This window comes from Penicillium cataractarum (genome assembly GCF_028827025.1).
Source record: "Penicillium cataractarum strain IBT 29864 chromosome Unknown utg000005l, whole genome shotgun sequence".
Lineage (NCBI taxonomy): Eukaryota > Fungi > Ascomycota > Eurotiomycetes > Eurotiales > Aspergillaceae > Penicillium > Penicillium cataractarum.
In genome coordinates, this window is record NW_026622741.1 from 4,972,521 (window position 1) to 4,996,135 (window position 23,615).

The following is a 23,615-nucleotide window of genomic DNA, read 5'->3' on the forward strand; positions in this document are numbered from 1 at the left end:
TAATAATACATGTTTTCAAAAAGAGAATTTCCCAGACCGATCTCCCTTTATCATCGCAGTCATTAATCGTCAAATTGAGTAGCTATTTTATCTTCGGTTCGAGCGCATTAGATAATGTCGCCGCCGAACCCACCTCCAAATCCACCAAAGCCGCCTCCACCAGGTCCTCGTCCTCGGCCGGACGGAGGCCCAAAGCCAGGTCCGGGCGGATCATAGCGCGCTCCAGGTGGTGCACGAGGATCATAACCACCACCCGCACCACCAGTGCCTCCGAAGAGGGGGTCGTCAAAGGTTGGATGCATACCACCACCGCTACCGAAGCCCGGACCCATCGTTCCACGTAGCGGATCATTCGGTCCTAGACCGGCAGGATAGAGATCACGCTCGCCAATGTTATACGGGTTTCGACCGCCAGGGAAGCCGGGTGGGAACCCACGTGGTGGACGGTTGATCTCGAACTCATCCTCGAACCCTGGGGGAGCGAAATCGCCTGCCGGGTTTGGTTGTCGGGGCGCAGTGGCTAGAGGATCTTCAAATGGATATGGGCGCGCAGGTTGAGGAAGGGAGTCATCGCGAAGGCGATCGCGCTGGCGCGAGGCCTCGGGTTGTTCCCGTGTGGCCCGACTCGGATCCTCGTAGCCTTCCTTGTATATTCCTGGCGCGAGCTTCTGTATAACATTGATCTTGAACAGCCCGATCAGGTCATTTAGACGAGCTGTTGATATGAAAACGTCGCGGAGGGAACCGGTGAGGTTTTCGGTTTGTGAGAGTGGCAGCGCAGATGCGGAGATGTAGTCTTTGGTGGGGATGTCGAAGGAGCTGGTGCGGTCATCGCCCAGGGCTAGCGCGAAGACCACGGCATTATTTCCGAGACGGCTCACTTTGAGCAAGTATTGCATCGAGGATTGCGGGTGCGCATATCGGAAGGCAAAGGTGGAGTTGGCATTCCATTCGGCGGGGAGGGCGGGGGACTCTGTTGATGAATCTGTCGAGATGTTAGCGATAAACTGTCAACTCTAATTATGCAGGAACTGAATGGTGTACCAACCTAAGTTGTGGTCTTCACCAAGTCCCACTAGCCGAAAGTCCACCGCTGCCATGCAGGCATGGCCGATCAGAGCCACGGCTTCATATGGTGTTTGGAGACTCGGCTGGCCGTTGCTGAGAGCTTTGGCTGCGAGGTCTAGGACGTTGTCCGGGGTCAAGGAATCGGTTCCTGCCATGGTGAGATGCTTTTTGTGTTCTTTTGCTGCGATCAAAGTTGCAAGAGTGAATAAGACCAACAGACGATTAAGTAGTTGAGAGGCCAGGCAGCTGGTGGTGATGCAATAAGAGCCGCCCCACGGATCAACAATGATCCCGATGCGTGAAGTATACACAGCCTCTTCCGTTCGCCTTGGGCATCAACAGCGCGAATCTAGACAAACTGGAGGTTTAACGAGTGACTCAAGTGCAGCAATCTAAACAAAACAATGATTGTAAGGCCCTTTAGCTCCAATGATTTATGTATGCCATTTAGAAATATCGACACGAACGAATCAAACCGAAATGTCAAAGCATTGCATCAATTCATGATATTTCCCCCGAGTACCGAGCGCCAACGCTATCGCCAACGCCATCGTCGCCTTGGAAGACATTGAAAAGAATATCAAAGATCATGAAAGATAGAAACAGTAGAGCAAAATGAAAAAAAAAATGAAGATCCAACGCTAAGCGCAAGAAGAACGGCCAAGGGATTCAATCAAATCTGCCCTGTCCCAATGAACAAGTCGGACATGGGCATTGTGTTTGTCCATGCGCCCAAAAGTCTTCTTACATTCGGGACATTTGAGCGCGTCCGGGGAAATGTGGGTCGAGTTGATGTGTCTCCAAAGGCTGGTTTTGGCTTTGAAAGTACCACGAAGGGTACATACACCCTTGCCATTTACACTTGAAGGTGATGGGTTGGTTTGCACTACTGGTTCAATAGTCAGAACAACTCAGTATGGTGTTTTGGGGTGTCCGGGACGACCGGGTGTCCGAGACGGCTGGGAACTACGTTATACAGGGGGGCCGCGAGGACCTCCTGTTGAGAGACCTCCAGAGGTGAGGCGTTTCGTCACTACTGTACGGAGTATGCAGGGTGTGATTATTGATCGCCGGCGTTCACTTGGGCTGACCGGAGGCGGACCAGTCACAATACCGAAATGGTTGGCTTGGTACCGGCTGCCCAATTACAATTCATCACCTCCTCGTCTTTGTTACAGTACATTACAGCACATACAGCTTCTAGACTTGCTCCACATGGCTTAGCCATGCTTCATCACAGCCTCAAAACCCAATGCCCAATGTTCAATACTAATTGTGACACACTACTCCGTACGGACATACCACCATATAGTCACCTGATGAGCTTATAGGATAGGATGCATATGGCAAGATATGGAGTAGCATCTCACCGCTTCTCATCGAAGGGGTGAGCGCTGTTGAATCAACAACTAGGGGGTTGTCCCATCTGAAGTAGGTATAGCGTGTCGAAAGGTAGCCTTTGGAAATAATATTAAGGGTATTATTCCTTGGCGGCCCCGGCTCAATCTCGGGAATGCCCTCGCCCCCTAAGGGTTGAATGGTGAGATTTCCACTCATGGTACTTTAGAGTTGTAGTTTGAGCCACGAGCTACCATATCGCTCTTGTTTATGTAGAAAAGTGCACGAGCGAGACTTTCCACAGCTGCTATTGCACAAACATACTATTTCAGACCGTGATCGAAATACTTTATACCATCTTATTCTTCCAATTGTATTAGCTGCGGGGCCTTGGTATAGTACAATCCTGTAAAAGCCCCAATGCGCGCTCTCTCAGACTCACACTTCTAAAGCATAGACTTGGGGAACTTCTTCATCGCCTGTCTAACACCCAAATCCGCCAGAATCTCCTCAGTTCCGCCCAAAATGGCATCAAACTTATACGTGCGGTGGAACATCTCAATGATCTTACCCATGCCGCTTTGCGTGATACCACGGCCACCGAAGATGTTGGTAGAGTGGTCGGCGATCTCCTGGGCGGCGCGGGTGGCATGCGACTTGAGCAGACCGATAGGTCCGCCGAGGTGGGTGGCTTGTTCGGCGTAGGTCATGTTGCACATTTGGTAGGCGATGGATTCGAGCCAGGCTTGGTTGGACTCGGTGAGGGAGATCATGCGGGCGAGTCTGAATCCAGAATGTTAGAGTATACGAGTCTGTGGAGTTATAAGAGAGTGCATCTCACTTCTGGCGGATGACGGGTTGCTCAACGAGCTTCTTGCCAAAGACGATGCGCTGGTTGCACCACTTGAGAGACTCCTCGACAATAGTCATAGACATGCGCACAACGGCGGCGACCATCATGAATCGCTCGTGGTTAAAGTTGCTCATGATCACGATGAAACCCTTGTGCTCTTCGCCCAGCAGGTTGCCAACGGGGACCTTGACGTTCTCGAACTGCACAAAGGCAGTGGCGGCGGCGGTTGAGTAGGAGGTCTTGATCTGCTTAGTCTCGACACCCTCACCGCGAGGAATCAGAAGGACCGAGAAGCCCTTGTCAGTCTTGCAGCCAGTCACGAAGTAGTCGGCGAACATGCCGTTAGTGATCCACTTCCTGCAGACATATTAGTTACCGCAATCTAATCATAGGAACTAGGTTTACACTCACTTGGTACCGTTAACAACATAATACTTGCCATCTGGCGTCTTCTCAGCGGTGGTCTTCAGACCAGCGACATCCGAGCCAGCAAAGGCCTCGGTAATGGCGAGACACATCTTCTTCTGACCAGAGAGGACCTCGGCGGTGACGCGCTCCTTAAGCTCCGCGTTGTGCAACCACTGCTGCACAGCGGTAAGCGAGATAGCCATACCGGCCATATTTCCATCCTGGAAACCACGAGCATTCGCCCGGACCAACTCCTGTGTGACAATCATGTCGTGCAGATAGTCAAACTCCTTGCCGTCAACAACACCGCCGAGCAGCGAGCGACCATGTAAGTGCTTGCCGGGGCCGAGTCGCATAGCCAGGACATTCGTCTCGGCCATACGGTTGATCAGCTCCTGGCTGATATAAGTGCCATCCCTCTCCTTCTCCTGGGCCTCGGGTGTGACGTATTTATCCGTGAATTCGCGGATAGCCTTCTGCAACCGGCGGTGGCTCTCCTTGTAGTAAGGACTCTTGAACTGAGGGCGCAGCCACATAGGCTCCGCATAGGGGACGGGGCTCAAAGCGCCGACCTTGGGTTCGATGACCTCGGGCTTCTCGCCTTCGATCGTGCCGATGCATAGCTGGTCGCGGTACTTCTCGAGGACTTCTTGTCGGTGGAGGTTGTAGAAATCGGTGGTGGCATCTTGGCCGGCGACTTGGGCCAGGACGACGCCGCCACCGGGGTGGGCGTCGACAAAGTCGGTTAGGTCATATACGCGGTGGTCGATGATGCACCAAAGGGAGTCCTCGGTGTTGTGCTTGGCGACCTCAGCGCGGGTGAGGGTTTGGGCGGGCATGGTGGATGAGGAGAGGGGGGTATATAGGTCGGTAGAGAGGGAAATGAAGACCAAGATAATCAGCTGGCTGACGACTAGTTAAAGTAACCAGGTGCCAACCACCGCTGGCCGGACAGGCCCATGGCTAGCAACATCACTGGTATTCCCCAGGTTTTTGGCGGTCGCCAATCATGATGGACTTGATTTTCAGCCGAGGCCCGAGAGGAGGGTGAGTAATCAATGATGAAACGATGCTGGCCAGTCAATTTGCGGAAGTCAGAAATGTGATCCACTCGGAGCGGAGGTTAGCAACGGACGGTCTAACTTGTTCTGGTACCCGTCAGACCATCAGCTGGTTACTTCCGAGGTACGATCGTCTAGTGATCCACATGCTTGGAGAGAGCGAATAACTAGCAGTGGGATGGTCATCTTGGTTGTTTGAGGAGAGGCTATGTTGTATAAAGAACTTGGGTATGCTCTCAAACTATGCTCGAAGAGTTTTTACACACCTTCGATATAAACCATTCTCTTGGAGGTCTTCTTTAAGATGGGTCTCAATCAAGTTACGGACTGGGGAATAGGCATCAGTAATTCAGATATAAGCCAAAGATTGATTTTATACTTGGTCTATGAATATCAAAACGTGTGAGGCAGTTCTCGTCATATCGAGGGGATATCTAGTCAAAAGGACTCTTCGAAGGTTACTGTCTGGTGGTAAGGGTGAGGTAGTGGTATGAGAGTGACGGCGATGACTCTATATCAACTGCATGCCTACAGTCAAGGCCAGAAAATACTCCAGAGAAAAGAATCATAAAAAGAAATCCTGTCGAGCCCATGAATCGAACCCTTGACCTCCACGTCCCCATACATAGCCGCGAACGAGTATCCTCGATGCTGAAAAGCTTCATCCCGATCTAAGCACCAACAAAGAAACACAACAATGCAGGCCCCAACAGACTTTGAAAGCCTTGAAAATAGCATCGATGTATCGCCCTGAATTAGCTGATCCCAACGATATAAAAATCCTTTTCAAAAAAAAAATATGCCCCCGGTGCCCACGTCTTCCTCACCCAACTGCTGGGGAGCCGCTCCACACCAGCTTCATGACGAACTCCTGGCAGCCGGCCAGCCATCACAGCGGCAAGCTGACTCAGTGGTCAAGTTAAGGTTGACACAGTTGCCAACTAGACCACCGGCGAGGAAGGTTGCTTTTTGGAACTGGAAGTAATCCTTGACCCTTCAGGTTCGTGTACCTGCCTTTTTGGTACTGCCCTTGTTGAGCCACTCTCTTATTCTTTTAACTGCAAATCCTACTCGACGAGATATCACTGTCTCATTTTATCTGCTACGCTTTATGCTTACGCAAGAATAAATACTCGATGAATCCTCCAGCCAGGGAGAATGCTGGCACCGGTGCACAGCCAATGTTGTTTAGTATCGGAATGAATACATCAACCAGATATAGAAGTAGGGATTCTGCTGAATTGCAATGACAGTGTGTATCAATAATCTATATCCTATGTACAAATCCCAACCGCCAGCACTCGCGTAACGATGTATCATAACAAGACTATGGCCGGCGTCCAGCACCCGCCTGCGCCTGTTTCACCTGGATCTTCTGCATCGCCTCCTCCACCAACCATAAACAAACGGGCTGTGCATCCGATCCAATACGCCAGCTACCCAGGACAACGCCCTTTTGCTCGAGGATATCACTTGCACGTTCCCACCGACGGCGCCAGAGTTCTTCTCGTTTGTTCGGGAGGGGTTCAGCGGCGCTGTAGTTGTTGTAGCTGCTTGTGGATGTGCGGCCGAGGGATTGGTTTGATGCGGAGGTGCGGAGATTTTGCGCTGGAGAAGCAGAAAAGTTGAGTCGTTCCGTAGCGTAGTTGAGGGCTGCTTGGGCAGCGGCGCCAGCAGCAGCCGGGTATGATTGTTTGGCGACCGGTACTGCCTGTCGCGGTGTTGATGCTCCGCTAGATCCGGAGCCCGTGGTTGAGGAGGCAGTGTTTGACCGTCGTGGAGGGGGAATGGGAGGCGGTGCTTTGGAGCGAGACGGTAGACTTGGATTACCCTCGTTGGTAAATGGCTCCGTGCGAGAGCGAGAAAGTGGCGGAGACGTATCCAGGTCGATGAGTGAATCCGTCTTGGCTGCGAGACGTCGAGGCGGCAGGGGAGGAACTGGCTTGCGGCGAATGGTCTCTTGAGAGAACGATTTCTCATGGGTTATGACGGGGTCAGGAACGTCACCAACCCCATATGTCGTCCTGAGTGAAGACGGCTTCGTCGGCTTGCCAGGAGGCAGCCGTGGCTTCGACGCAGTGGGGATTTCTGGCGCAGTACTCTTCTCCTTCGGGTTATCGTCGCTGAGATCGATAAGATCCTCACTTTGAGAGCGCTTCAAGTCGACGCCGGGAGGAGGCGCCAGTGGCCGGCGAGGCGGCAGTGTGGGTCTGTTCGCAAAGGAGTCCGCATGGTCGACGAGCTGAGGGGTAATACGAGTCCGAGTGGGCTCCGATTCCAAGTGCTCAACGGCTTGATCAAAGAATGGCTTCTTGTCCGGCGTGGTAACGTCACGGATGAAAATGCCAAGAATGCGGCCAGGGTTGGCGAGGACAATATCAGTATAGACCTCGAGGTCAGCTTCGCCGCTATCACCAACGAGAATGAATTTACGCTCAGGGAAATCCCGCATGATCTGCTCCAAAGAGCCTCGTTTGCGCTCGGCGGTCGGTTCAAATATGCCTTGCAACATTCCCGAATACTGCTTCAGATGGAACGAACCAGGTGGCAGGCCAACTTGCTTGAAGTATCTCTCCAACAGAGGGTACAATTGCCATGGGGCGTTGGAGACATAGTGAATCTCCACGCCTTTCTTCGCCACTTGCGTATACCATTCGCTGACACCGTCAACATTCAGCTCCGCCAACTCACGCACAAAGGTGTTTCGGAACATCTCCTTTGCGCCACTAGCGATGGCAGAGTGCTTCACTGTATCATCAATGTCACTAATCAAGCTGATGCCCACCGGCTCGATAATGTCGATCGGTTTCGCCGCGGACAAATCCTCTGACGCAAGTACTCGAATATGAGTTGGGACAAAGGGCATAGCAGCGCGAAGATTGAAATGTCCCGACTCGTCTGTAAGAAGGTTCCGGGACTCGCTCTGGTCTTCATTGAAAAAGAACACCGTTACCGGCATACCAGCCATAGGGTTCGTCAGGAACGGTCGAAGTCTTTCCATCAGATGGGCGTTGGCCATGGATATCTCGTCCTTGGTCAAGGCCGCAGCTTGGCCCACGGCGTTGCTTGTACCCGTGCCAGGCCTTGTCCGGTCGACATTCGAGCTTTTCCATGCCTGATCAGCATCTTTCTCCGCGGTGTCCACAAGAGTCTGCATCTGTTTGTCCACGAGCTCATCCTCGCCTTTGTTAGGCACTCGGTCGTTGCCCTCATCGGCTGTTGCACCAGAAGGAGCTGGGATTCCGCTCAGTGTTCTGGCCAGCTTGATCATCAGACGGTGCTTGCGACTCATCGGACCCCGACTAGGCGCATAGATCCAGCCACGCACGTCAATATCGACGACCGCATTCTCCAGGTAAGGGTCTTCCCAACTATCGCCGGTAGGGGTTTCTCTCGTCTGATATACCGCGGTATTCATCAATAGTCTCAGACCACGAATCACGTCTTCGTGGCTCATCCGCCTCGCGCTTCTTCTTCGGATCCAGACGTCTTGCGTAGCTGGGGAATAGGACCATCTCCTCATCGCCCGACCGTGCAATCTCCACATCCGGAAATGCGCCAGGTGTATTATAATAATCCTCCTGAGGCTCACCCCGCTGGCTGGTCCATCGCGACGCATACGCCTGGCCAACCTCGTTCGCAGCCTTGATCCACTCATATGCCTTCTTGCGACGGCTACTCTGGGTAACACCATCCCCGCTACCCGTTCCCCATGTGGATGCCATCGAGTCCGTCACAGCATCTTTCGCCCCGTCCGGGGTTCCTACTCGAGTGGCTCTCGCACGTCTGGCAAACGGACTGCCGGTTGTAACTGTACTAGTCCTCCAGCCACGTAGCAGTTGTCGTCTTGACCCAAGAAGAGACGCGACGAAGCCCCCGCCGAGTCTGCGATTGCGTGCCGCGAGCCGCGCCTGCCGCTTGACGATAGCAAGGTAGATGCGCGATTGGGCCCGGTGTCGAAGCGCGGGGAGGGCCTCGTGTCGGATATTCCAAAGGCGACTTTGTGCGCGCCGAGTTGCCTGGGGACCGACGAGGATGCGAAGGAGGGACGAGAGTCTGCTAGGGCGGGCCGAAACGCGCGAGAGAGGTTTCCACTTGGAGAGCAATGAACTTGCGGTGGGTGTCCGCCTGAAGGGAAAGAGTCTTGACCGAGGGACTAGCCAACGAAAGTACGGTTTGGGAGCCAGGATTTCTTGTAGGGTGGAGGGGTGCTAGGTGGTGGTGCCTCGCTGCGAGGGGACTCGGTCCTCGGTCGAGTCGAGATAAGTATAGACTGACACGAAGAACGTACTTCAGTAAAGAAGCCCGATAGGTAGATTGATCAAGGCACTCACAAAGTAGAAAAATCAAAGAGGCAGCTGATGCGGGACGCTAAAGATATGTGGACTGGTCTGACGGAGCTGAGACTCCGAGATGTTTCCCTGTCCCTGCGGGGAGCGGAGCCGCCATGACGCCAGCTTGTTTCGGGTCAACTCACGAGCACAAAAATATGAGAAGCTCTCCCAGTCATGCAATAACGATGGTTTCTTGAGAAGACTTTCTTAGAAAAATTATTACTCGTATGATAATTCCGGTCAATGTGATTAATTATGCTCTCGTCGATACCACTTAGGGATATGTACTCCCGTACAGATCGACCAAAGCCCTAGGAAAATCTCAAGGTCATCATATCAATTGTGAATGAAACAGTATACCATGAGATAGTGCATAGGCCATTGAGGAACACAATCAAAGATAATTAGAAAACCCATTCAAAAGTAAAGAAGGTGAAGCATATCTCCAGATCTACAAACTATGGCAAAGACCAGTGCAAATGGTGCAAACACCTCATTCGCACTCCAACCATCGATAAAGTGTGAGAATGCCACGATCTTGTTCAATCACAGAGACAGCATCTTGATTGCTCCAGCCCGGAGGTATGGAATGTGATGAGACTTTGAATTAGCCACATGCCTTCCCAAGGGCCATATTTTGGCATCTCGTGACACCCTTTGGACGTTCTGACCTCCCGCCACCCGGAGGCTCATTATAGATGCCCTTGCGAATTTCTACAGGAGGTTATCGTTGATTTTCATTCTTTCGTCGAGTATCGCAGTGCGATCACATTTGACGGTATAACAAGCCAGTGGAAGGGGTGATGGGCCGACCACCGTCTCTTGTCCCGCCATGCAGATTCTGTCAGAAGCAGTTCAAGCGACAAGAGCATCTACGGCGACATGAACGCACACGTAAGAGAGACCAGATTCCGATTGAATATCATGGTTTCAATTGACTTATACGTTTGCAGACACCCACGAAAAACCTTTCGTATGTGAATGTGGCAGAAGCTTTGCACGACAGTAAGCTTGACTCCAATGACGCTTCATGGTTGCCTCATTCTGACCGTCTTCCAAGAGATATGCTGGCGCGCCATATACGACTCTCTCTCAAGGATGGTCACGGCCATTCATATGTGGCTGCAAACAACCCATCCTCGGTGACCGAGCCAGATGGTGAATCTCACGACTCTCTTGAAACTCGAGAGCTTTCTTCATCCTGCCCACCTGCTGTCCAAGTTGGCGACGAGGGCCTGTCAGCCCAACTAGACCTCGCGGGCCACTCAGCTAGCATGGGTTCCATCCAAAATTTGCCATGGAACGAAGACGATGCTCTAGACTTTCTCTGGGACGACTCGTTCCCATTTTCGGAGGTTCTGCCCGCAAGGTTCTTTGACACGAATCTCTCTTTGGTTGATATTTCTCAGCAATATCAGAATTCTCACCTAGGGTTTGAAGAGACATCACAGACAATTGACCAAAGACGCCCAGTCACCGATAGCAGTCTGCGTTCAAGCGCAGCACATATTTCAGCAGCTCCAATACGGCCATCTTTTCCCGAACCGCAGCACCTTTTCATAGAATCAGATACAACCCGCGAAGCTCCTTTGATAGCCGCTGTTGACGAAATAGACCCTTCTCAAAACCGTCAATTGAAAGGCAACTTTGACCCTTCTATATGCCCTTGGAAAATAGCGCCCTCGGATTACGCAACGTTCTCCCAGGACATCAAGGAGCTCAGCCATTTGCTTCCTGAATCGTTCTGTCTGCCGTCACGGCATACTTTGTCTCGCTTCTTAGAGGGATATTTTCGTGGCTTTCACGATCACATGCCATTCATACATATTCCCTCCTTCTCTCTACTGTCACACGGACCGGAGCTCATTTTATCATTGGCTGCGGTAGGGGCGTTCTATCGCTTTGAAAATGCAAAGGGGTATACGATTTATCATGCTGCACGAACACTCATCAATCGGCGTCTGGAACAACGCGACAGGTACACAGTTTCAAATTTGACGAAGGCTTCCCCTGGCTTTGCAGGTACTTCGAGTACACACGATGGACCGCAGAGTTTCGCTACCAGCAATGAAAACGAGATATCCCAGACTTGCTCTCCTGAAAACGAAAAGCGCAATTCTTTACGTTTGTTGCAAGGGCTTATCGTTTTGATGACATTGGCATCGTGGGGTGATCGTTCTGTTATAGGAGACTCACTCGCAATGTCCGGCCAAGTCGCCTTGCTAGTACGTGAGCTCGGCATATCTGCATCTGGCCCGGGCCACGAAACATCCTCCTGGCAAAAATGGGTCGAGCAGGAGGAACACCGCAGAACGTTATGGGTGGCTTATTATCAGTTCAACTTGCAAAGCATCGCCTTTAATGTGCCACCAATGATTCTGAACCAGGAAGTACTGTTGACACTGCCAGCTTGCGGAGAAGAATGGAAAGCACGCGATGCTCAAGAATGGACACGCATGCGAACTTTTCATACGCCCGATTCAAGGAACTTCCAGCACGTTTTGGGACAACTCTATCAAGGCCATCAGATCCACAAGCCAAACGCAATTTCTGCCTTTGCAAATTATGTTCTCATCCACGGCTTACTGCAAGAGATCTTCTTTGCCCGCAATACAGCTTCTTTCGAGGAACACAAGAGATCTCTCCTAGCAGGCTTTGTACAAACAATGGAATCTGCGCTGCAGGCATGGCAGAATTCCTGGGAAGCCACCTACGAATCAACTCTCGATCCTTTATCACCCCGAGGACCCCTAGGATTCAACGCGACGGCGCTTGTGCGCTTGGCATATATTCGTCTCAATTCCAATATAGGGCCCCATCGCCAGCTAAATACTCGGAATCCTACGGCGATAGCGCATGCGCTCCTCGATGGTAGGACTGCGGTCTACCAACGATCTCCATATCTTGATCGTGCCGTTCTCCAATGCATTCATGCATTGAGTATCCCAGTTCGCTCGGGGATACATTTCGTTGCACGCACTAAACTACTGAATTGGAGTATGCAGCATTCGCTCTGCAGCCTTGAATGTGCATTTCTTCTCAATCACTGGTTGCAAGAGATCGCCCTTTGTATCGAAAGGTCAGGGGTTGAATCAATACGCGATGACGAGCGCAAGCTTCTTCGTATACTATATTGCCTTGTTCGAGAAGCCGACCTCACTGAACTCCCAGATTGGGCGGATGACAATGCGAGTGCTGTTCGTCGTTTGGCAGCATGCACCGCTAGACTTTGGGCCGAAACCTTCAAGGGATTTCATATTTTCCAGATTTCTGACGTGATTGGAGAGAGTCTCGAAATTATTGCAGGTATTCTTGAGGTGCGGGTAACACCTTCTACTTAATATGATGATACAATATTTGAACGGAGGTGGTCACTGTGGCGGCCTATTTGATGCACTAAATCTTCAACCTAAAATATAGCTTATGGCTAGTACTTCCTCCCGGAAGTATTGAGACTGAAAGCTTCTCTATTCCGAGAAGTGTCTATCCATGAATAATCACCTGGATAAGATTCAATCAAGCCCACTATGGGCCTCTCCAGCGGTTGGGCTTGATATCGATGCAGTCACGCAGCCCTACAAATAATTCAAGGCCCACCAGACAATTTCTCATACAAAGGTCCAAACTCCGCATACCACTTGTCCACTATATCCTGGCTCATTCCAGGGGCGATCATAGTATCCCCACGCTCGAGGCCGGTGATGAAATATTGCAGGAATTCCTCCACGGATAGCACGTTGGGATTCTTGTGCTTTTTATTATCATCTGGGTCATCTCGTTCCCGATGCAGATCAGTCGCCACGGACGGAGGAGCAACTTCAACAACCTTGATCTTTTCGTAACCTCCGCGGGCAAGCTGTGACCGGAGGGTCATTGACCAAAAGTGCAGCCACGCTTTTGTTCCGTTATACACCGGGTTGATCACGGAGAAGGGCACAAAGGCAAGGATTGACGAGACGTTGATGATAGTCGCGCCGTGCGGTTTGCCTTTGAAATGCTCTAGAAAGCCGAGCGTCAGATGCATAGGACCACGGACATTGATGTCAATCTCTTCGTCTGCTTTGAGCAGGAAGTCGGCCGGTTCGTCGCGAAGGACCTGGAGAGGTCGCTGAACTCCTGCGTTGTTGATTAAGCAATCGACTTCGGGGTATTTACCGATGATCGTGTCAATGAATGAAGGAATTTCGTGGGTCTTTCCCGTGTCGAGGACAAAATAGTCCGTAGCACCGATTTCTTGAGCGGTCTGGCGTAGGTTACTCTCTGTACGGCCGACGATGATGACTTTTTTCCCGTTCTTGAGTAGGTAGTCTGAGATAGCCCTGCCAAGGCCACCACCACCGCCAGTTACCAGGGCGCAGGAGAAAGAGAGAGCTGACATGGCTGCAAAATGTTGAATATGAGTTGCAAGAACAAGCGGGGTTGAAGAATATTAATAGTTTAGCTGATTCTTCAACAGCGGTCCCATAGAAGAAAAATTTCTAGATCCCGATATTACCGAATTTCTACCTGAAATCTTGAAAGATTTTTAAGCTGTCAGGTTTCTCGGCAAGCAGAGCCGTCGTCATGATCGGGATTGTTCAAAAGGTGAACTTGGGAGACATCCACTTCATACTACTCCACGGCCCGAAAGTCGCATTTGTCATCGATGGGGTAGAAATTAGATCTTAGCTTAAGCCTAATTCGGCTTGCTTCCCGAATCTTTCGACAGAGATAAGATCTACAGTAGCGAGATACTCATTAATTTCATTTTCTAAAAGTCTTTTCAGCCCTCTCACGAGACAGATTTAGAATCTCTCAGTTTGCCATTTAGATTATATTGAACAACGTTACCTTGATGTGTAGTCGAAGAGTAGTTTACGATGCAGTTTGCGGAGGGGTGAAAACAACGTAGATCATTGAGTTGGGGTAGAAATTGTGGAGACATATCGGTCTGCTTACTGAATTCACCCCAACTCTCAAAGGTTGTAGCTGAATTAATCATCACGGCATCTTCATTGTTAATTTTTTTTCTCCGGGTAGTCTGGGCATGTGGAAATAAGTTTGAAATTATCTATGGAATGCCAGATAGGATTATCAATCTCTAAATGCATGAAGAAATCTTACTCCGAGACCCTTGCCACAGCTCGAAGTATATAAGTTCGTCAAAATCTCCAACTCCAATCACGATAGTATAGATCAATCTTCATCACTTTCAAGCCATACGCAATCATGTCTCACACAGCCCTCCGTCTCACTGCTCGCGACTCTTGGAACAGTATCCAAGAATTCAAAGAGCCTCGTCCGACAGTTGGCAAACATGAACTCCTCATCAAAGTCCGCAGCGTGGCTCTCAACTACAGAGACATTGCGATCTCCACCAGCAAGTACCCCTTCCCTGTAAGGGATCAGGTCGTCCCGGGATCCGATGCTGCTGGTGATGTCGTTGAAGTTGGCGAAGGAGTCATCACATTTGTGCCGGGGGATAAAGTCGTGGTTGCTTTTGACCCTGCCACTTTGTACGGACCTATGAAGTCCTGGCAGACTGGATTGGGTGGTCCGGTCGACGGTGTGCTAAGAGAGTATATTGCTGTTCCAGCACAGAGTGTTGTGAAGATTCCCGAGTCGTCTACTCTTAGCTATGCCCAGTGGGCTAGTGTTGTCTGCACGGGTGTGACGGCTTGGAATTCTCTTTATGGAAATCTGCCTTTGAAGCCAGGCCAGACTGTTCTTTTCCAGGGTAAGCTAAGTCCAATTACGATGATGATGAATACAGAATAACTAACAGTTCCTCCACCCCACAGGCACTGGGGGAGTGTCAATTACCGGCCTTGTCTTAGCGAAAGCTGCGGGTGCGACTACCATTATCACATCATCTTCCGACGAGAAACTACGCTACGTCAAGGAAAAATACCAGGTCGACCACGTCATCAACTACAAAAAGACTCCCGACTGGGCAAGCGAGGTCCAAAAAATCACCGGCGGCCAAGGCGTTGATTATATCCTCGAGAATGGCGGTTCAGGCACAATCAAACAATCTCTGAGCGCCATCGCGTACGGAGGAATCATTTCCGTCATTGGATTCTTGTCTGCTGCACCCCAGGAGGAAATGCCCGATGTTGCTGGCCTCGCCTTGGGCAAGGGCGCTAACGTCCGTGGCATCATGATCGGATCGAAGCAGATGCTGGAGGACGCGGTTCGCTTCATTGGTAGTCATAATCTGCAACTTCCGGTGGAGAAGACTTTCAACTTCAGTCGTGATGAGGTGATTGAGGCTCTTGAGTACATGACCAGTGGTCAGCACATCGGGAAGATCTGCATCAACCTTTAAAGAAGGCTTTATAGACAGATAGCTCGTGGAGGTGGGCTCGTGTACTTAGTCAAGGATCAGAATTCGAATTGAAAAGCCAAAATTAGCGTTGAGACTTAGGGGGTGATTGTCCAACCCTTCATTATAGCATGTGGACTAATACTTCGAAGAAACATATGACATAATGAAAACTTGTTGATCGTAAAGTCTTGACTACCCTGAATCGAGTGGAATATTCCTAGGACAAAACCAAAACGCCTCCCATGCCAAATGCTGTATAGTACAAAACCGTCTTATCATCCTGTGAACAAACGACAGCAAAGTCCAACTATGCACTCTCCTCTGTATAGTTGACTTTCTTCGCACGACCACTGCGCCGAGTCGACGCCTGAGAGGTAGCCACAGTATCCTCTACTTCAACAGACAGACTGCTCAAGTCCTCCGACTCTGGCGTAGACTCTATTTGTTCGGCCTTTCGTTTAGTGCGGGACTTGGTTGATGGCGTCCGCCGAGTTGGCGTTTTGGGTGCTTTCTTTGCTGGTGTTTCCAGTTTGTCATCCAGATTGGCAGGCTCGCTCTTGGCTTTCTTGGGGGTCGAACGTTTGGCTGGACTTGAAGCCTTGGGTTTCACGACTTTCTTTGCAGGACGGAGCCATTCTTCCATTCCCCTGGGCCAGTAGACTCTTCGATCTGGTCCGCCCATGCCCACTTCTTCCTCGGGGATGGTGCGGGGTGGCGGGACAGATCCTTCGAGATCAACGAAACCGCCATTCTTTTTAGATTTGCGTGGTGGCTTGAATGGCTTGTTCTCATCGGTCCGCGTGTAGGGGATTAGCTCGTTGAGTAATTCATGACCGGGCAACTTGAAGTTCCGCATTAGCTCGAACACGGCTTGTTCCTTGTCCTTGGCCTCAATCATAAGGTCCATCGTAGGGTCACAGGGTGGTAAAGTAGCCACGCGATCGCTGTGCTTACGCCGTTGGCGAGGAGTAATGGCCGCCGAGGTTTGCTCGGAATAATGCATCTTTTGTGTTATATTCTTTCGGGACCAGGTGGCCGAAATGCGATCGTAGAGTGGAATAATGTCTTGCGTGCCTTCGCGCACTTCGCTTGCGTCGAAGAGGATGTTGTGATGATGGTAGTCCAGAACGAGGGGGATATTCAATTCCTCGCAGATAGGGAGAAGATCGTGAACAGTCCAGCTGACATCGTCATTCTCCAGGACAAGTCGATTCTTGATGTCCTGCGACAGCACCGCATAGTTGTCGCGGAAACGGTCCAATGTTGCAGCCTTGTCGCCAAAAACGCCGCCCATGTGCAGAATCATGACCGCATCCCGATCTTGCTGTGGGGGCAGCTTGAGGAGTTGTAACATCTCTGAGTGGTACTCGAGATCTCGATAAGAGCTTTCGACCACCTCTCGCTTGGGAGATCCCAGCTGCGTGAATTGGCCGGGATGAACGGATACTCGATGGCCTAGCTCTGCGACCACCCGGCCCGCATCTGCAAGAACCTCAGACGCAAACGGGGCAAGTTTATAGCCATACTCTTTGTGGCTGGCAAACGGGAACATCTCGCTACTGAGGCGCATGAACCTGATGCCGTATTTGTCATTCCAGCGCAAGAGCTTGACCAAATCGCGCGCATTGGCGAGGCCTAGGGCCTCGACAAATGCTTGTCCACGCGCCACATCCGCTGGCTGTTCAAGGTCTGGGCGATTCTTCGTGGCGTGTGGAGGCTGATCAGGATCTTGTAGTGGATGTCTGTTCTCTAGAATAGAGGCAATACGACATGTGCGCGAGCAGAAAACGGGAGGATTGGAGTAGCGGAGATATGTATTCAGGCAGGCCTGTTATGAATGAGTTAGCATTGGAGCTTTAACAAGCCGAGAGCATCTACTTTGCTCGGTGCAAACATTGACATACGTATCCAAGACGCCCTTTCCATGGCAAAGGAAGGTAGCTAGTGTTCACTGGAGGCGGCCGTCCCAGAGCTTCCTGAAGCTCCTCCGCGTCCACGGGAACATCTTCATCCGATTCTGGATCAAGAGCAGCCTCCGCCCGACCAGCAGACGGAGGGACATCCCCATTCAATATATCGGCCGGCTTTACATCAGCGATCGTTGGATCAACCGCCATGGCCACAGTTTCCGAATCAATGAAGTCGTCGATATCGCGCGCAAGATTCTGTGCAAGGTTGGGAGGAGACGCTGCGACAAGCTTGCGAGTGAAAGTCGAGAATTGCGCCGAGCCTTCGAGGCCATTCAGGCGAATCCAAGGATGATGAATGCGTAAAACCGGTCGAGCCGCATGACGAACATGGGCCAGAAGCAGGGCGGGTGGACTGGCACTCGCCACGGTAATCGATCGATCGGGGGAGATCCGTGACGAGGGGTGGCGACAACCCCCTAGGCCAGAGGTTGGAGGACCAGCATGCTGGATAGGTGGTGCACGCAACAGCCGTGCAAAAGACCGACACATGCAGCAGAAGTGCTACCCAGCCCTGAGCAGGAATTGGAGAGAGAGGTGGTTCGGTTCAGTCAGAATGAGATGGTCAAGGGTTCGCGGCGGGACGATGACGCGCTAATCGCGACCGCGCGACGCGGAGTTGATAGACCAGATTGGATCAATTAGCCTGATTAGCTTTGCTCAAGCATGCACAATTGAAGAGAAACAGACCATCAATGACGTTGTTGAGTTCGCATTCAAAAGAGATTTAACGTGAATAATGAAAACTGATAACTATAATAAGGTAGTACTGGTACACATAGAAGGGGATGATTAAAAAGGTTATCTACGAAATCCAAGACACTTACAATTACCATAAGCACTCCATAGACGTCATTTAAATAAAGATTGAATCAAGGCATGACTATGTAGTATGGTCCGGTAGAAGGGTTCGTAGCAAGACAGCCCTGGTGAGTACAGGGAGTTTATAAGCCTCTCCCACGACGACTATCTTCGTCCAGTCAAATGTATCTCTTGCCTAAATAATAAATCAATTTCCGGGTTAAATGTTAAGCGACCACAGGATTCTGTGCCTATTAGAGGAATCAGAAACGGCAATTTAATTGCATCAAGGGAGTGTAGGAATCCGCAGCTGTCATAGTCATTTCTTGATCTTTACTGCCCGTTCCTGAGCGAGGACAATGCACACCCTGATATAAGATCTAGAAGACATTTGGCCGCGTAGCATATCCGTCATTAGCCCTTCATTGGTGACCTCGGATTCGTGGTATGCAGGTCCCTCCAAGGATAGAACGTTAAGTAAATCACCCCTTTGGACATAACCCCGTTGTGTTCACATCCCTGGTAGCCTTTGTAGGCCATAACAAGGGTTCTGGTCCACCATCTTGAGAAGAGAATACGATTTGAGAGAGGAGGGGCATATTTCACAATAAATAAAGCTCATCCAAACAGCAAGTATCTTTGTGAGAGGCCTGAGGCTGAAGTAGCTACAGGGAAGTAGGGGGGAAGCAAGGCCCCAGGGGCATAGATTCGAACTCTAACCATAGCATAACATGCATACTAAGTCATATATAAACGAAAGGGCAGATCTAGAAGATTCATTCTCGTGAGATATTGCAAGACTGGCCTCGACCAGGATTATCATTCTCAGTCTTCATTCAGCAGATCGAGGATCTTTTACTATATAAAATCATCGTCGAATTCCATGGCAACTGGTTCTCGGAGAACAATTTGCGCGAAGAATGAGGCTTTCCTGGCTGTCATATTTTAGAGGGTGTACGCAATTCATTCCTCTTTAAAGACATGTTGAGTTGGGGCTCTGCGATATGGTTATTGAATACCATTCAAGCGTTGACATCGGTTCACTTTTAGGTCAATTTGATGTCTATTTGACGAGGGCCTCTCTCGTGAGGAACAATTTCTAGCCTCCTCCATCGAATTCTGAACTGTAACTTCCCAAACAATGGACCAACATTCATAGTGGATATCTATTCATGTCGGGCAAGAGCGATGTTGGGTGTACATTCTTCGCGTTGCGAGGTCGAGAACGTAGCCGGGAAACAACAGCGGCCTGAATCGCGGCATGATGGCATCTCCCATTCCTCTCGCCAATGCTGGAGAATGTTGGCAGTCAACGGGCCTTTATTTATACTTGGCGTTGTCGAACTCGTCTCCCCTTCTCGTTCAACCGTCTGTCTTGTGAAAAAAAAAACGCTGAGAAGTTATACCCTGGTGGTTGATTCCTTAGCTACAGACTGTTGGCATTGATATCCATTTCTTCATATACCTCTATCCTATACTTCTTGTAAGTATGCACCAAGGTTGAAATTTGGTCAGACACATTGCTGATAGGCTCCAGGCTACCTCCACAATGAAGGGCATTGCTATTCTCGCTGGCCTACTGGCTACTGGTGCCTCTGCACACATGCAAATGATGAAGCCCTATCCTATCCGCAGTCCTCTAAACAAGGACAGCGACGAGAAGAAGGACTACTCATACACCAACCCACTGAATCCATCCGGTGCTGACTACCCATGCAAGGGCTACGCCAACGATCCCTTCCAGTCCCAGGCCAGCTACGCTCCCGGCCAGACCTATGAGCTAGAGCTTGACGGCAGTGCTACTCACAGCGGCGGCTCTTGCCAGCTCGCCCTGACTTACGACCGGGGCAAGACATTCAAGGTTATCGAGTCCATGCTCGGCGAGTGTCCTATTTCCAAGAAGTATGACTTCCAGATCCCATCGGATGCCCCGACGGGTGAGGCCCTTCTGGCCTGGACCTGGTTCAACAAGGTCGGTAACCGTGAGATGTATATGAACTGCGCTATGGTTACCATCGGTGGCTCTAGTAGCAGTGGAAACAAAACCCAGTCCAGCACGAGCAATGGCAAGAATTCCCACGGCAAGAAGGTCATTGATGGCAAGACGGATGCTGAGGAGATGAAGAACATGAATCACCCGCCTATGGAGCACACCACGGAGCGACGTGACACCACTGATACGACCGTCATGATGGGTCAGTCCAAGACTACCGCATTTAACAGCCTACCTGCCCTGTTCGTCGCCAATGTTGCCCAAACCGGTGGTTGTGTCACTATTGAAGGCGAGGCAGTTGACTTTCCCGAGCCCGGCTCAAACGTGCTGGGCAAGATCGATGGCAGCGGCAAGGGCTACAAGTGCACTGGCAAAGCTCCTTTCCTCCCCAGTGATAGCACTAGCAGCACCAGTAGCACCAGTAGCGGATCAAACACTGGCACCAGCTCGAGCACCAGCAGTACTTCCACTCCCACTTCCTCTTCCAACTCAACTTCGTCTGCCAACTCCTCCAACTCGGGCCCGACCAAGAACAACAGCAGCGCCTCGTCCTCGAACAAGGCCGATGGCAAGGCCGACAACAAGCCTGCCACCACTGCTACCAGTACCGCTACCACTTTGGCTCAGGCGATGTCCATGATTGCCTCGGCCTTTGGTACTCCTTCAGCCGACCCCCGTGTCCTGGGTAGCCAGTCTAACCAGGCTGCTTCCACCAACAATGCCTTCTCCAGCTACGTTGTCCAGTGGACTTGCACTTCTGGTGAGATCTTGTGCTCTCCTGATGGATACAGCTGGGCTATGTGCTCCAACCAGCGTCCTATCTTCATGGGCAATGTCGCTCCTGGTATGATCTGCCACTTGGGCCAGATGGTCGCTTCCGGCTGGTGAGATGTTTTGCTATTTTTGTCTTTGAAGCAGTTTCTTTTCGGCAGATATTGTCTTTGAGCCGACTGGGTCGGTCGAGGCGTGTTCTGGGTTGCGTTTCGTTCTGCTTGCAGGCGCCCTTGGTGTTCGGCGCATGTTTCTGTTTTTACCCCATCGACTGTCATGACCATGATATACGTGTCGGTGGTGATGTCCTCATGTTTTTGATCTTCCTAATGACTGTATCGTAATGGCTTCGTTCTTGTTGGTGTCTCATGTTTTGGAGGCTGGGTTTAGGACCGGGTGTTGGGTTTCAGGGTAATGTCTATGTAGCACTAGGAACAATACAAAATTTTATGTATAATCTTTGCAGCTTCTATCCAACTTCAACTTTCTTATAGAATCGTCATTGAACTGACTAGTATTATCATTATATCCTTACAAGGCCTCAGCCTTGCTAAGCCGGCTGCCAATCACCGTATTTCGCAGCATAATATACAATCACAAGCCAAACATGGTATCTCAGCTCAAAATGGCGTAAGAGTTCATACAATCATCGGCCAGCACCTTAGACACGGTACCAGCCGGCCAAAAGAAGTACAGGGGAGGGCTGGATCTCAAGCAAAAGCCATTTCAACAGCGATCATCCAACCCCCAGCCCTTGCTAATCAAAGCAAGATCGGGCTCGTTTCACAACCACAGGCAACACTTAGATGTTACCGGTGTAGGCAGAGCCACCATAGCCATAGCCATTCTGGGCACCCGTTGCAGGGGTACCGGTGGTGGCTTGCTTCTTCTTGCCCCACGAGCCGAACCAGTTCTTCTCGGGCTGCTTCTCGCCCATCTCGACGTCAGCTGGGGTGGGGTGAGTGGGCAGAGCGTCCAGGCCACCACTGGCTTCGGTGTTGTTCTTCTTGCGGCTCCACCACTTGCGGCTGGTGCCGTAGGTGTAGTTGTTAGCAGGGGAAGGGCCGAAGCGCTTCTCGCGCTTGTGGTGGCGGGCCAGGAGGACCTGGAAGAGGATGGAGATGAGGAAGAAGAAGCTAGAGAATAGGGAGTTAGTATTGGGTCATTATTGGTGATGGTGTGGTGGTGGTGGCGGCAGGACCACAGAGCAGTGTACTTACATTCCAATGATCGAAACTGCAAAGGCGACCTTCTCCAGCTCGCAAGCCATGTGGAAGCTAGTGCCAGCAGAAGTTTTGCTGTTGTTATCGGCATTGCCGTTGCCTAGCGGGGTCTTGACGTTGCCTGAGCACTTCTGGGTACCGTCGCGAGTCAAAATGGCGATCGCGATCATGGCACCCACGAAGCAGACATCGAGAACGACACCGAGGAAAGCGAAGAAGGCGACTCCGCCCAGGCAGCAGACGAAGATTGTGCCTAGAATACCGTATAGAGCACCAGCACCGGATAGACCCTCGACGGCCTTGATCCAGGTGGGGATGTCCAGATTATGGCGGGATAGGACGGCGAGGTAATATGAGAAGATGCCGAGAATGACAGCCGAAGCGAGGAACTGCAGCACTCGAATAGCGAGGCTGAAAAAGCGTAAGACGACTCCGCCAACTCCCATGATGGATGGATAGATTCTTGGTGTATGGGAGAGATGAGAAGGGTTGGTGAAAATGGTTTATTTAAAAAATGACCAAACCCCGCCGAGGCAGCAGGATTCAAGGCCCATTATAAGAAGGCCCAGCGCAATCAGGCGCGACGCAATAGTTGAAGATCAGTGGAGGCCGGCCCCAACGGATCCCTGGCGCAGCATCAGTTCTGAATGGGCGCAGGATAGTCTGCGCCACAAGGCGTGCCTTTTCCCAGCGACTAGCATGGAGTCGGTGATGTCACTGTGCGCAAAATCCAGATGCTTGGCAGGAAGCTGATTTGTGGAGGACCAGAGTTGACGAGGATCGTAGGTCCACTCTGCCGCTTTAAGGCGATGGACTGTTTTTCTGGATTCGTCGGTGGCTGGACGAGGTGGGGACCGCCACTGCATGTGAAGAAATTAAGATGGCAATTTCATTTGACAGGTGTGTTGAATCATGTAACAACAATAGGTCGTCACTTACAGTAATTAGTGTGTTTTCTTCCAAAATAAGAACTCCGTAAATGTAGGATCAGCTGGTAAAACCGATACAGTTGATGAGCCACGGGTTTACAGAGTTCAATAGCGGCACCAGCCACAGTTCTACGCAAATCACTCTAGCTTTTTCCGCTTTTTAAGAGCATCGCCCTGGGAACTAAACTCTATTCGGGTTAATAATTGGTATCTTTGCTACGTGCTAGTCATTCTTCAGCATGCTAGGCATAAATTATAGTCTACACTAACGCAATTTATGCCGACAATAATCTTCACCTATGATCTCCTGACGTCCCAACCCCCCCCAATCAATTATCGTCTCTACAAACTGAGCCTTACGGCAAATCGATTCATGAATGCTGCCCCTACGTGGATATCACCTACATAATGGCTCGTTATGACATGGAGTATTGATTGAATAGGGACCATGAATATTCATGACAATAGATCAATGCATTGTCAAAAGAGGATGAATTATAACGCCTATTCACAGCTAGATCACGCCACGGCCTTCGGAGTAGAACATGAAAACAGGCCCTCA

General features: G+C 50.8%; 9 protein-coding genes across 9 annotated transcripts; 3 read left to right on the plus strand and 6 right to left on the minus strand.

Moving 5' to 3' along the window:
- Positions 1-107: 107 nt before the first annotated feature.
- Positions 108-1,223, minus strand: N7496_007508 (proteasome inhibitor PI31 family protein; the record flags this gene model as incomplete). The annotated part of the gene is made up of 2 exons (XM_056700437.1): positions 108-985; positions 1,049-1,223. The coding sequence occupies 2 exons, from the start codon at positions 1,221-1,223 to the stop codon at positions 108-110; spliced, it is 1,053 nt and encodes a 350-aa protein (XP_056555850.1).
- Positions 1,224-2,852: 1,629 nt separating this feature from the next.
- On the minus strand, positions 2,853-4,506 carry N7496_007509 (acyl-CoA dehydrogenase family protein; the record flags this gene model as incomplete). Its single annotated transcript, XM_056700438.1, has 3 exons — positions 2,853-3,189; positions 3,248-3,616; positions 3,671-4,506. The coding sequence occupies 3 exons, from the start codon at positions 4,504-4,506 to the stop codon at positions 2,853-2,855; spliced, it is 1,542 nt and encodes a 513-aa protein (XP_056555851.1).
- Positions 4,507-6,055: 1,549 nt separating this feature from the next.
- Positions 6,056-8,453, minus strand: N7496_007510 (phosphatidate phosphatase App1 family protein; the record flags this gene model as incomplete). The annotated part of the gene is made up of 2 exons (XM_056700439.1): positions 6,056-7,962; positions 8,135-8,453. 2 exons carry the CDS (start codon positions 8,451-8,453, stop codon positions 6,056-6,058), a joined length of 2,226 nt encoding a protein of 741 aa, XP_056555852.1.
- Positions 8,454-10,126: 1,673 nt separating this feature from the next.
- Positions 10,127-12,403, plus strand: N7496_007511 (fungal specific transcription factor domain-containing protein; the record flags this gene model as incomplete). Its single annotated transcript, XM_056700440.1, has 1 exon — positions 10,127-12,403. The coding sequence occupies one exon, from the start codon at positions 10,127-10,129 to the stop codon at positions 12,401-12,403; it is 2,277 nt and encodes a 758-aa protein (XP_056555853.1).
- A 245-nt stretch (positions 12,404-12,648) lies between these two features.
- N7496_007512 (NAD(P)-binding protein) lies at positions 12,649-13,440 on the minus strand (the record flags this gene model as incomplete). Its single annotated transcript, XM_056700441.1, has 1 exon — positions 12,649-13,440. One exon carries the CDS (start codon positions 13,438-13,440, stop codon positions 12,649-12,651), a length of 792 nt encoding a protein of 263 aa, XP_056555854.1.
- Positions 13,441-14,270: 830 nt separating this feature from the next.
- N7496_007513 (zinc-dependent alcohol dehydrogenase family protein) lies at positions 14,271-15,369 on the plus strand (the record flags this gene model as incomplete). Its single annotated transcript, XM_056700442.1, has 2 exons — positions 14,271-14,778; positions 14,843-15,369. The coding sequence occupies 2 exons, from the start codon at positions 14,271-14,273 to the stop codon at positions 15,367-15,369; spliced, it is 1,035 nt and encodes a 344-aa protein (XP_056555855.1).
- Positions 15,370-15,676: 307 nt separating this feature from the next.
- N7496_007514 (UV-endonuclease UVE-1) lies at positions 15,677-17,828 on the minus strand (the record flags this gene model as incomplete). Its single annotated transcript, XM_056700443.1, has 2 exons — positions 15,677-17,197; positions 17,274-17,828. The coding sequence occupies 2 exons, from the start codon at positions 17,826-17,828 to the stop codon at positions 15,677-15,679; spliced, it is 2,076 nt and encodes a 691-aa protein (XP_056555856.1).
- A 1,858-nt stretch (positions 17,829-19,686) lies between these two features.
- On the plus strand, positions 19,687-21,018 carry N7496_007515 (putative extracellular protein; the record flags this gene model as incomplete). Its single annotated transcript, XM_056700444.1, has 1 exon — positions 19,687-21,018. The coding sequence occupies one exon, from the start codon at positions 19,687-19,689 to the stop codon at positions 21,016-21,018; it is 1,332 nt and encodes a 443-aa protein (XP_056555857.1).
- A 685-nt stretch (positions 21,019-21,703) lies between these two features.
- N7496_007516 (uncharacterized protein) lies at positions 21,704-22,570 on the minus strand (the record flags this gene model as incomplete). Its single annotated transcript, XM_056700445.1, has 2 exons — positions 21,704-22,037; positions 22,122-22,570. 2 exons carry the CDS (start codon positions 22,568-22,570, stop codon positions 21,704-21,706), a joined length of 783 nt encoding a protein of 260 aa, XP_056555858.1.
- Positions 22,571-23,615: the final 1,045 nt, after the last annotated feature.